Source organism: Agelaius phoeniceus, chromosome 24 (genome assembly GCF_051311805.1).
Source record: "Agelaius phoeniceus isolate bAgePho1 chromosome 24, bAgePho1.hap1, whole genome shotgun sequence".
Lineage (NCBI taxonomy): Eukaryota > Metazoa > Chordata > Aves > Passeriformes > Icteridae > Agelaius > Agelaius phoeniceus.
Window position 1 is genome coordinate 3,141,809 of NC_135288.1, and position 13,957 is coordinate 3,155,765.

Sequence of the window (13,957 nt, forward strand, 5' to 3'; positions counted from 1 at the left end):
TGGTGAGAATACCCAGTTGTATAAAAGCTGACTGAGGAATGCCCAGTTAAGAGGACCTATTTTCCCTCCTAGAAAAGCTACACCCTCTATGTCTCACCCTTGTTTAGAAACAAAAAGAGCAGAAAAATTCTGCCAGAATCAGGTTTCTCAAGCAGCTCTGTTTCCAGCAGTAAAATGACTTTAGTGAAGAGGAATCTCCTCACTGTGGTGCCATCCCCTGGGTTCATGTCAGGACCCATCAGGAGACAGCTTGTCACATGCAAAGTTCAGGAGAAAGGCGGAACCTGGATGAACCCACACCTGCCCCTGGCTAGAACTGCATGCCACAGTGAGCAGGGTGCCTTCTCCAATTACCTTCTTTTAATTAAATAGCCAGAAAAACCAGAAGCCCCCAGTTAAGGAGTAAGCTGTAAGTCACCAGCAGCTAACCCTGACACAAACACTGACTGGAATCAGTTATCTGTTGACAACAGAAGTTTGACACAGAACTTGAAATGCTAAATGTCCACAAAGATGGCTTAAGAAATGCTAGAAAGAACAAGATTAGTAAGGAAAGCCTCATCCTTCTACAAGGTCTGACACTGAATAAACACAGAAATCTCTCATGTTTTAATCAGAGTTTAAAAAGAAGGGTCACAATGAGCTCTTCTTATGATTCTTTCTGACAAGTTCTGCTCAGTTAATGTTTCCTCTACCTACAATGTCTTTCTCTGTTATAAATGGGGTTGACCTGATGATAAGATTGCAGATTCTCTTCCAGAGAGACCTTAACTCACCAGATGACCAGTCCCAAAAGGCTTAGAGATGTCATTACCAATTCTGACTTCAATGAACAAAGGGAGAGGCTACACAAATACTCAAAGTAAGTGGGAGTAAATAGGAATTCAGGCAAGAATTTTGTACCTGAATGACAGCATCCAGAGAACACAAAGACACCATTTTCCTTAGTCCTCAGGCATTCCCCTCTTACCATTCACCAAGTGCTTCCAAGCACCGCATCCGTCCCAGCATCAGCTCAGGATCATCTTTGTTTGTGTCCATCTTCTTGTCATAGGCCACCAGAGCATCTTCCCATTCATGAAGCTTTTCATACCAGGTAGCTTGAATTTCCTAAGGGAAGGGAAAAAAAAAAAAAAGTAAAAATAAACAGCAGGATTAATGTTGATCATTCTGTATTACCTACCACAGCTTTTTCTAGGAAATTCTGTGTCTGTGCTGGTCCCTTCACCCTTTTATCATTAGAAATAACCTCATGGACTTCTGTGACACAGAGAAGAGCCTTGAGCTAATGTGGAAACTGGAATCCTGGCACTGCTCCACCTGCCCAGAAATGAACTCAGGTTTACCAGAGGGATTAATCCAACATCACCCCCTGACTCAGTGCCACTGAAACACCACATCAGCAGCTGGTGCTTTTCTTTTTGGAGAGGTAGAGTGAGTGGAACAGGAGAAAGGGTAAATCTGTAACATATTCCACTTCCCATTGTTGCACACACCTGCATTCAAACAAGAAAAACAGCCTTGTGTTCAGGAATGGAATGACCAACTGGAAAAAAAGGCCAAACATTGAATCTGGCTACTGCAAGGCAATTAGTTCATACAGCAGGCACAGTATTGAAGTTATCACACCCTCCACAAGGGAAGGCAATGGTTTGTAACAAAGCCATTAAAAGTTAGCCAAGCAGTGAGCCATACCAGCTAAACCCTTCTCTTCAGTCCTTCTTTCTGGATTTTGTTTCTCATTTTCAAGAAATAAAATGCCTTAATATATTTCCATGTTTTTCTCTGCCAGTGTTTTTCTGCTCAGTCTTTGGCAGCTCATGTCTTGACATAGGCTGCAGAGCAGATTATTTTCCCAGACCTGTGGGCAGGGTTACTATAAACCACAATTTGCATGCCAGGTCTTCCACTTAGCTCTTTAACTTCTCAGCTAAGTCATATTTCAATTACATCCCTGAAAGTAGAGCTCACAGCTCCTCTTAATTGCTTTTCATTTAATTTCAATTCTGGCAAGCTCTGTGCTTTGAACTACATTCACTGCTAGACTGTTGCTGCTAAAGAGTGAAGTCAGAATTAGGTAATGCAGAACTTTGCTCAATCCACCCAAGGAATTATAAGAAGCTGCAAAGATGTTTTGAAGTCTGTACTTGTCCCAGAAAGGGCTTATTTTCCAGTCTAGGTCAAAACCACACATAATCCTACACCAGAGCATTTCCACCATTTTGTGCTTACACCTGGTTCCCACTTGCTAGTGGTTACTGCTTAGAGAGGCTGGTCTACTGTGCTCCAGGGCTGCCTTCCTTTTCCAAATCATCCTAAACCAATTACCACTGCAAAATCACCTTTTTTACCAGTAGAACTATCAGGAGAGCATAGGTGGTTTGGTCTTTGAACACAAATTCAATGACTCATAAAATGAGAAGAAATAATAAAAGGTACATCATTCTGAGAAAGACACACAACAAATATAAAATGGGGTTATTTGATTTTGGTGAGGGACTGGTTAACTTGCTATTCTAAATAATACCTGTGAACACTTTTGAGAGAGACTAGAGGTTAACTTCCATTAAATCCTTATCTTGAGGGTGTTGATGCAGTTTCTCAAATCCTTTAAGCTTAGAACAAGAACTCACTCTCTCACTCTCTCCCTTCCCAGCTTATCCTAAATAAAAGGACTTATATCTTCAATAAAAGTACTAATATCTTCAATAAAAGGACTTATATCTTGAATAAAAGTACTTATATCTTCAATGAAAGGACTTATATCTTGAATAAAAGGACTTATATCTTCAATAAAAGGACTTATATCTTCAATGAAAGGACTTATATCTTCAATAAAAGGACTTATATCTTCAAGTTGCTGGTTGCTCACAGCTGCATTTTGCACCACCAATGCTGCAAAATTCTCCAAATCAGCTTCTTGCAGTGCAGCCCTCCCTGTACCCAGCATTTGCTGCAGTGCCCACTGACCATCCCTGTAAGCAGCTTTTCTTTAGAACAGAAAAGAACTAAAAAAACAAACAAACAAAAAAAGACTTAAAAAAAACTAAAGAAAGGCCCTATAAAGGCCTTTCTTTATGAACAATGAAATATTATAAGAAGGGATAGAACCTCAATGTGATTGATTAAGGAAACACATCTCCACCCACCAAAACCACCCACCAAAAAACCAAATCCAGAATCCATAAAAACACAGGCCAGGAAGAAGTGGATTATCCAGTAGGACTCACCAGCTCCCCAAAGTGCTTCATGGCATATTCCAGCACACCAGCAGCTGCCTCTGGCTGTTGGAGTTTATTGTTAATGCTGGAAAGGGAGGAAAAGAAAGATGATTTAACACACTTGGGGTTGGTAGAAGCTTCTACTTGATAACATCAAGGTCTATCATTCAGAATGAGCAATGGACACTCTTTTTGTTTAGATTTCCACATGAACAATTCAACTACATAAGGCACACAGTGACCATATATTTTCAAAACAATAGGTGCACACATTCTCTGCACATAGTCTGAAGGCACAAAAGACACAAAATAGAGATGGTACATATCTGATTATCAATTCCATGTAACAGCCTGCACAGACAGAAGAATAACTGCCAATAATTTTAAAGGCATGATTTTTCAAACAGCTCTACTGAAGAGTTTTACAGTAGTAACTTTTTTCCTCCCTATTCTCTTAAACAGACTACTAACTCCTCTGAAAGTCAAAGCAGGGAATTTAATGCTGCAGGAAACAGTCTGTATCATTAAAATAGCTGACAAATGTCACCAGGAAATTACATAAAGTGTGCAACCCTAATTTCAGTTTCACATTTCATACAAAGCCTCTGCACTGGCACTTTTCTTTTGCTGGTTTTCAAGAAGAACATGCCAGAAACTGCTGCCATCACAACCAATCCTCAGTCTGTACCAGGGAATCACTTGTGTTGCTAGGCCTGCTGAATTTTATGAAGCACAAGGAAATAGGTTGCTCTTGAACCTGATTCTCTAGTTCCTGATTGTAGAGAACTTTTTAGATAATTAGTTAGTTGAGAAAAGATATTTCGATGTGATACTAATAGATAAAGATAAAAGAAACAAGTTGAGAACTGAGTAACTAGTGTTTAATTACTGACAAAGGTCACAGTGACTTTCTCTGAAACAAGAAGAGAGAAAATCGCTTACTAAAAAATGTAGTTATCTTAAATAGAAAAATTAGAAGAATGTAAACATAGAAACAAAATAATTGTTAGAAAATAGAAGTAAGTGTAGTTGATCTAAGTGTGCTTTAACCAATAATGAACTCAACTTTTGCAATATGTATAAGCTTCATTAACACCAATATAAATATGTGTGAGTTTTCAATAAACTTTGAGATTTACTATTCACGCATATGGTGTGGCGCATTTCTCCCGCCGTTCACAACACCTGATGTACAGCTATTCTCTGAAATCAATTCTAGTTCACATTTGTTTCCTCATTTTACTATCAGAAATGGGGTTCTCAGTGAGTAGCACTACTCCTAAACCCCAATTTAATGAGGAAATTAACTTTTTATTAAGCTTCTGCTATTTTATAAAGGTTCTTTATGAACAGCCTCTGGTTCATTGCCTTCCTCTTTCCCTACTGACTCTGGAGAACCAGAAGTGCAAATTGTTCAAAGCAACATCACAACACCTGAGCACCTACAACACATCCTACAGCCCAATATTGACATCAGCTGAGGTTTGGAATGGTGTGGGGGTCCCAGCTGTGGGTTCCTCTGGGTCTGGAGTGAAGGCACTGAGACAGGAGTTCATGTTCACACTCAGGTGTTTATCATTTCTTATCAGTAAAACAGTCTCACTGCTGGGAGTTCTGCAGCTTTTCATGAGAAGGCACAAAATGGCCACAATCTCTTGGTACAAGGGCTTTTCAGACTAAACTGTCCAGTTAAGAGCTGACACCTGGATTATTTTCCCTTTTAACCCAATAACTGATCCCACAGAGCTGCAATGCAGACTTTTCTGCCCAATTACAAAATGCCACCCAAACCCATGGAGAAGGAGGAAGAAGAAGCATGAAGAAGAAACCCAGGACAACACCCTGTGCCCTCCATCTTGCTGCCATCCACAACACACTAAAAACCCCAAAACCTCAATTTCTCACCCAGTGACACACCTGCACTGCTCTCTAGAATCTATTTCACACTTTTGTGGGTTCCAGTCTATTCTGGAGTTTAGGAAACTTTCTCCATGGATGAGGATCAGAGTCAGTGCTCCCAGAGCACACACAGAAATATTCCCAGTGCCCTGGGTTTGCACAGAATGGAAACAGCAAAATTAACAAAACAAAACATGGCAACAGAGAGCAGTGCAAAGAGACTTTCAATGGGTTTTGAATAGGACCACAGACACAGGCAGCTCTCAGAAATGCTCTTTCCTGTCTGCCATCATCAGAATGGCTCCAGGACTTCCCCCTAACAAGAGGGCAGGAGATCAGTAAAGAGAAGCAAATCTAAAGTATTGAAGGGAATAATACACAGACAAAAAAAAGGGGATTATTTTCAAATGAGTGCTGCATTTCTTCTGTCTCTGGAAGCCTCCTCTCCTGACAAGTAAAGAAGCAAGATCCCAGACATACTCTGGGGACCTGTGCAGGTTAAGGAAAATACTCCTGGATATTGGGCCTTCACTTTGGTTGAACTAAAATCAGATTTAGCCAGACTAAGAATATTCCATAATCACAGCTCAAAATGACAGGCACCCCACAAGAGGAAGCACTTACAACAGAGCAATGTCATTTTTTAAACAAAGTAGCCCACACTAACTCCAGCTGCTCTCCCAAGGGAAAGCTTGGCAGCAGCCTCAGAAAGTGATAAATGGCTGCCACATTTCATGACCTGATGACTTAAAGAGCCCTTGGCAGACACATTCCAGCAAGTCAGACTGTTAATTACTTCCAAGTTATCTTTCTTGACAACACTTCCTGGCAAAATTGACCATTTTATTATCTGACAATTAGCAATGCTCTCCTGCCATTTCCTGGTGCAATTACTCCTTTTGTTTCTTATTTTCTTGACTGTCCAAAGCAGAATTAACTGTCTCAAATCTATTTATGGTTAGGTTTAAGCAAAGGGAAAGAAAAGATGGGGAGGGAAAGGAGAAAGACTTTGATTTACAAGAATACACAGCAGTAGTTGTTAATAATCATAAATTACTCTCCTGTAACAAATTATCTACACCACAGTGAGCAGTGACAGGTAATTTTGTGGACTAGGATAAGCCTCTGTGAAAAATGTGTATTTTATGATTGGCTTTTTACAAATATTAAAATGAATATGATATGTGTTATGTTAGAAAGTTATGCTGTATTAATTTTCTTAAGTAGTGTGTTAAATATAGTTTTAGGTTATAACAAAATGTTAAAATAGAAACTGCGCTCTGTAAGATGCTTTCTTTAAAGAGAGGACTCACAGTGAGACAGCAGCCACAGGACACCTGAATCTTTCAGAGAAAGAGAATTTATTGCTCTCTTATCAGAAGAAATGAACTTCTTCCTGCCTTGCTCAGCCCTGAAGACACCCTCAGGATTCAGAGGAAGAAGCTGACACTGCCCAGACAGAATCCTGTGTTTGGATGGAATTTATGCATCACTAATGAGGTGTATGAATATGCAACAGGCTGTTGCTTTTAAGGGTTAATCCTCTGTTAATGTGTGTCCTTTTTCGGGCTTATTTTGCCCAGAAAGAGGTACCTGGACTGTCCATAACTCTTTGTTTTTATTGTCTCATATTGCCCTAATCCTAATTGTCCAAATTATTATTACTCTGATTATACTATTATTTTTCTAACCATTTTATTCCTATCAAACTTCTAAAATTTTAAAAACAAGTGGTATTTTTCACAGCCTCTGACTGGGATAGGCCTCTCCCAGCAGCTGCTTTTCCCTGTGCTTAGGACCATTTCTGCAAAAGCAGTAAATGTTGGGACTCCCTGCTCCTGTGGCATTCACGTTCTCTGAAATAATCCCTTTGCCAAGGATTTTCTCCTGGGAAGCTGAGAAGCCTCAGAGAAAAGGGAAACAATTCTGATCTCATTTGCTTCTCCTATGTTGTGCTCTCATGTGGAATGTGTTTGGAGATTGTTTACCCACAGGTGATTGTTCCATTGGATTCTGCTGGGAGTTGTTTTCACTCTTTGGCCAATTGGTGCCAAACTGTGTGGGGACTCTGGAGAGAGTCACAAATTTTCATTATTATCTTTTTAGCCTTCTGTAAGTATCCTTTCTGTATTCTTTAATATAATATAGTATTCTTTAATATAACATAGTATCATAAAATATTAAATTAGCTTTTGAGAACATGGAGTCAGACTCATCATTCCTGCCTTCATTGGGGCACCCCACAAACACAATATGCTCCCAGCCTATTTTGTACATACACTATTTTAATCTGGCACATTCAAAACACACATGAAGAAAATAAAACATTCTGTACTTTCCTTCTCTTCCACCTTCCTTCCATGAAGGCACTGCTCCTGTCCCTGCAGACCTGAGCACTCTGTGCTCAGACAGAACCTTCCTAAATGTCAGAACATTCTTCAAAGCACTACAGAGCTGTTTTCTAGCCACCATGCTGGAGACTGAACAGAAACAAAAACACTGCAGAAAAGCATCCAGACATTCAGAAAAGGCCCTGAGGGCTCATATTCCAGCCAGGCAGAGTTGCCAGGGGTTTTTAGCCACAGTGTTGCTGCTGGAAATCAGGGCAGTTTACTGGATTAGAATCGAGGGGATGGATTTCTCCTTCCATCAGGAAAAAGATAATTACAAAATCTCTCTGGATTAAAGGAGAAGGTGGGAAAACATCTCTCAAGATATGAGAGCCAATGCTGTTGGCTAAGCTGCTGGACAGTAACTTAAATATTTGTTTACTCACAGATGTCCTTGCAATTATTCCCAGTTCAGAATAATGTTAAGTTTAATATGAAAGGAAAAGTTCAGTTGTTCTCCATATGCACTGAGGGAAGAACACATTCATCAGGTAATGTTTGTTAAAAAGCTAGAAAAAACTCCATCCCCATCTCCTACTTGAAGGCTTGCCAGGAGGGTGTCAAAGAACATTTTTAGGGCATTTTAGAAGTTTTTAGGTATAGGTTTGGTAGGTCACTGGTAATAGCTCCCAGGAAACACCCAAGTATTCAGCTCTACTGCCTGCTAGGGGCCAGCAGAGCCTTTTAGTACTAATGCTCAAGGAAAAGATGTTAAAATTATGTGTTTTCAATGCTTCCTAAAATATACTGAAGCTATTTCAAGACAGAGCTGTCCCATGCTTGCAAGTGGGAGACCACAGAAATATCAAGACTTCCTAATTCACATCAACTAGACTTTTATACACTTTGAACTAATGCACTAATTTCAGTGCTTAATACCCATTCCATTTCACATTTTATTCAATAAACAAAGTGATTAGCAAAACCAACAAAACAACAGAAGATCCTTATACTTTCCCTCTAAATGAGCATAAATCAGTTGCAAAACTAATTCTTATTACTAAAGTTTGGTCTGAGTTCAGCTCACTGCATAATTAGATTACACAGAACAATACAATTTAAATTTCCCCCCTGTTTGTTAAACAGTATCTGTACTGTGGTCAGAATCATGTCCAGCCCTGAGCTGTTTGGAGCACTTGATCCTGATGAGTGGGATATTAAAATGAGTGGGATATTAAAATGAGTGAGATATTAAAATGAGTGGGATATTAAAATGCAAACAAGCCTTCTGATGAAAAACATTTTCCAATTGTTATATGTCAGTCTATCCCAACAAAAAGTGACTACCTTGACAAACTTGCTAATATATAGAAATCTTGGTAAAAAAATTTTAAATCTTCAAATTTTATTAATAGTGAAAAGCTATATAAACCTACTGCTTGATTATTAAGATATCAAAACTGTAGGGGTTACATGTACACTGAGCTGGAATCCCAAAAAAGAACAATACTCCAGAGAAATATATTCCTTTTGCTTGTATATTTTAAAGGTTATTTAACCAGAAAGCAGAGATGAACTGGGAATCAAAATCCAACCTCACAGCAATGATAAACCTGCACTGGTGATTAACCAGCACCCAACCTGCCACACTCATCAGCATTGGTTGGGAAATGTTAAAATTGGAGAAATCTGCAATTGGCAAACCTAAACCACTACACCAACTTTATTGTGTTCAGTGGGAAGAGAATGCAAATAATGAGCTTTTCTCCCCTACAAAGCCAAGGCATAAATGTGTAATATTTACTAGAAATGTTCTCTTTTATACAGTCCTGGGAGAGTCCCAGTCTTCCATTATCCTTGATATTGACAATATTCTCTGTCACTCAAAATATATTAAATTTTCAAGAACTCAGAAGTAACCAGACTTCCCTCATCTTCCCATAAAAATCAGAAGAAGAAACCCTTTATTTGAATAGAACCTTTTCAAGCAATCCCAACCTTATCCATGAGGGAGCACACACATTTCCTCTTGCCAGAATGCATCCCAAACATAATAAATAAACTTCATTTTTGCAATAAAGCAGCTTGGATGCAGAATCCAGACCAGTAGATAACATCTTATTTTTTTCAGTCTCCTCAAGTTTGCTTAGAAAGATTCTCTAATATGGCAGATTTGAGCAGCCTCAGCCAAGCTTGTTTTTCCTTCTGAGGAATTGCTGAGAGCTGCTTCTAGCATTGGAAGGCACTGCTGCTTTGTGAGACTTGGGGGAACAGATAATCCTCTGGCAAAAGGAGCTGCCTTTGATGGCCATTTCCCTCAGTTTTGTGATTTATTTGTCTTGAGGCATCCCCCAAGCCCTTGATTCAAGAAATCTCAGAAAACCAATGCAGGTCCATTGTGCCACTGAAAAGTATTACCATTCTGGCAACAAATATGTTTGAGCAACTGATAGCAGGAAAGAAATGTTTTTAATAAAGAGTTGTGGTGATTGAGTGCTGCCAGGCCAGAGCAGCCCCTTTGGCTTCCAACAAGGAGACACCACATTGCTCACAGGCATCCAAATTGCCAATCTTCCTATATAAATGCTTGCAAATCAAATAAAAACATTCATCAGTTTTGAAAGAAAAAAAAAAGTCAGTGAAAAATGTTACAATAAATTTCTTAGCTAACCCTGCTGCTTAGGCTGCAAAAGGAATCACCTATTATATCACCTATTTTTTATTAGTCAGAAAGCTAATATTTAAGAGTATTAGAGTATTAGAATAACAGTGAAAAATGTTACAATAAATTTCTTAGCTAACCCTGCTGCTTAGGCTGCAGCAAAAGGAATCATCTATTATATCACCTATTTTTTATTAGCCAGAAAGCTAATATTTTAGAGTATTAGAATATCAGTGAAAAATGTTACAATAAATTTCTTAGCTAACCCTGCTGCTTAGGCTGCAAAAGGAATCATCTATTATATCACCTATTTTTTATTAGTCAGAAAGCTAATATTTAAGAGTATTAGAATATCAGTGAAAAATGTTACAATAAATTTCTTAGCTAACCCTGCTGCTTAGGCTGCAGCAAAAGGAATCACCTATTATATCACCTATTTTTTATTAGCCAGAAAGCTAATATTTAAGAGTATTAGAATATCAATGAAAAATGTTACAATAAATTTCTTAGCTAACCCTGCTGCTTAGGCTGCAGCAAAAGGAATCATCTATTATATCACCTATTTTTTATTAGTCAGAAAACTAATATTTAAGAGTATTAGAGTATTAGAATATCAGTGAAAAGTGTTACAATAAATTTCTTAGCTAACCCTGCTGCTTAGGCTGCAGCAAAAGGAATCACCTATTATATCACCTATTTTTTATTAGCCAGAAAGCTAATATTTAAGAGTATTAGAGTATTAGAATATCAGTGAAAAATGTTACAATAAATTTCTTAGCTAACCCTGCTGCTTAGGCTGCAGCAAAAGGAATCACCTATTATATCACCTATTTTTTATTAGCCAGAAAGCTAATATTTAAGAGTATTAGAGTATTAGAATATTTATTTAAGAGTATTAGAGTATTAGAATATTTAGAGTAAATTTAAGATTTACTCTAAAATGTACTGTTTATGTAACTATGGATATATCAATTAGAAAGCAGAGAAGAAAAAATTGCTAAGTAGGATATTTAGCAAAAAAAGGTGAAACACAGAGCCAGTCTTTGTGTATTGGTTATGCAAAGAGGGGATGCCTTAAATAAAAAAGAAATCACAAATACCAAAAGAAAGCAGAAATAGCAGTGTTTTGTTCCTTATCAAACCCTCTCTCCTGTTCCACCTGTCCCATATAATTTCATAGATTTACAACACCATCCTTGTTTAAAATAAAACCACAAATGGTTTTATTGGACCATAAAACTATGGTAGAGTAAATGTTGGAGCATTTATGAGCATCTCCAATGCCAAAGGTGAACAGTTTCCCACTTCTGGGAGGGAAAAGCAGCATTTCAGAGCTCCAGCACAGTGTGGACTCCATCATGGGCCAGCTGAGAGCTGATGAGAGCCTTTGCCACCTCAGCAAGCAGCAGGAATTCCAGATTTAAGCATTTGCCAGATGCATATGAAAGGTTTGCAAGGAATGGCTACCAAATAAACAGCCACAGGGCACTGAGCTTTTTTCTTCTTGTCTCAGCTTTGCATCCACCTGCCAGAACAGCTTCCCAGAGGAGGCAATCATTTAAACTCACCTCTCATTTAATCTGGCCCTCCAGGGACAGGAGCAAACTGGTTCTAATCAAGTAATAATGATATATTTGAATTTAGTAACATCAATCAACATTATAAACTCATGGCATATACAAATTGAAACCATGATCAGCCTCAGTTCTCCCAAGCACTTCAGAAATACATCATGAATGAAGTCAAAAAGGATTTGTCTCATGTTCTTGACTTTGTGAGCTTGTGTTTTTAAGCTATCATGTACCACAGTATTTCCACATAGAAAATAGAATGGAGGAAAGCTAGGGTGATGGATTTCAGGCCAAATGAGGCTCAATTTCTCCATCCCTATTGGGGAAAGGAAAGAACAGGACCCACTCAGTAATCATGGAACTGATTTCTCCCCAGCTATGCCCCAAACTTTACCTCTTTACAAAATGCACCAGGATCCTGAATTTCAATCATAAGTAGAACAGTGCAGAACTGCAAAACAGCTTTTGGCAGCTCCAACTACTGACCTAACCTGAGAATTCCTACCCTGCATCTGTAGCTATTGCTACCTCAGTGCCCATATTCAGCTCTCCATGAAACTGGGAAAGATCCATCTTTCAAATATTCATAAAGAAATCAAATTCCACTAAAGCTGATATCTCTGCCAAGGGATGTCTCTGCCCAAATCTCTTTGAATGTTTGCTCTAAAATAATGACAGATGGGAAGGTTTGTGCTTTTCCATTCCTGCACAATATGTCTGTTGTCACCCTCTTACACAGAACAAAGTATTCTCTTTTAAAACAGGTAAATCAAAGTACCTGGAAGAAAGATGGTTTGCATTTGGATATACAAATTAGAAGCTGAATCCAAAATAAAACCCTGGCTGTCTTATTTTCAATTAAATATTCCAATTTAGAGAAGGGATTTGGAGGCCTTTTTGTGCTGTTTTGTAACATGTGTGTTCAATTGAATCTTGGATCCTTTCAAAATTTGTATAAAGAGGGAATGCATGGACCTACAAGTGGCTCCCCTCTTCCACATCTGTCCAAGACAGGAGAGTCATGGTCAGTGGGAGCAGCAGCAGAATGGATTGAAGTCCTGTGTAACACAATGGGGGTGTTAGCAGGGTGGCCTTTTGGGGCAGAGAAGCAGAGTCTGGCCTGTCCTATTTTCTGTTCCAACTTTGACAAAAACATGTTTCTCATCTCAGGAAGCCAGTGAAGAATTTGCCTCTGGGAATCACAGAAGCTCCAGCTGGAAGAGGGCTCAGACAGGATTAGAGGCAGAACAAAAAGGTCAGGCTTTCATCTGTGTGCAGTGGCACTTTCTGGTCTGAAGTAGAAAAAGCAATTTTGCTATGGAAGGTTTCTGGAATGTCCACGACAAAAATGGACTGAAGCCTGTGGTCTGCTCTGGAGGTGCCCTGTGTGCTTTAAACAAATTGTACTTGCATATCTCTGGCAATATCTCAGCTCAGAGTGGCCTCACTGGCTGACACAACAGACTCAGCTGTTTTCTCTGGGGCACAGCACAGGCAGGCAGACACCCACAAGACAACTGCTTGTTTGGAGAGCTCTGATTCTGACCTCCTCATAAAGATTCCCTCTTCCTCCTCATAAAGATTCCCTCTTCCTCCTCTAGGAAAATTCAGGTTTACAAGACACCTGAATTTGCACATTGCACTCCTGCAGTGCTTTGATGACTTCATCTCCCAACATCTTCACACTCTTGTGGGTTTGTTTTGGAGGAAAAACTATCAGGCAGCCCCAGTGAAAATCAGAGGCAATAACAAAGCATCAAGCAACAAGTGTATCAGAGCTGAGGAGGGAGAGAAACTGCAGCAACAAGCAGTTGTGCTTTCTATTTCTTTAAAAGCAAATGTCAGGTCAGCAAGGCTTTTCTAATGGTTCCTAATCAAGCAGAAATCCTGCAGCCACTTTGGATCAGCAAAAGAAGCCAAGATGGGATAGTTTGTGTCAGTTGGGTTTGTGCTAATGTCCTTTGTAAGAAGTGCAAGATTTCTTTTGTTTCCTTGGACATCAAGAAAGCATTCACAGCATTTATGCAAGCAGCAGATATACGAGGCATCTAATCCTTTATTTCATCTTATTTCTGTCCACTATCATAATCAGACATTTTACAGGAAGGTGCAAGAACCCATATGGTGGGAAATTACAGAGCAGCTGGCCTGAGGAGCAGAAACTGATCCAGAAGGATCTAGAAGTATCAGAAGGATCTAGAAGTAAGGCTGCAGACCTTCTGGAAAAGGCTGCACCTTTGCTGAAATGGTTTTATTTGGACATCAAGTTGCTAT

The 13,957-nt window shown here is 39.1% G+C and overlaps 1 protein-coding gene across 5 annotated transcripts in view; it reads right to left on the minus strand.

The window, feature by feature from the left end:
* The window catches only part of MTOR (mechanistic target of rapamycin kinase), a 75,762-nt gene that overhangs the window by 28,240 nt on the left and 33,565 nt on the right, over positions 1–13,957 (minus strand). For all 5 annotated transcript variants that reach the window (XM_077190155.1, XM_077190154.1, XM_077190152.1 and 2 more), the window contains 2 exons: positions 3,231–3,306; positions 971–1,110 (listed from right to left, as the gene is read on the minus strand). In XM_077190155.1, coding sequence (XP_077046270.1) covers positions 971–1,110; positions 3,231–3,306 — 216 coding nt within the window. The remainder of the gene's footprint in view (positions 1–970; positions 1,111–3,230; positions 3,307–13,957) is intronic.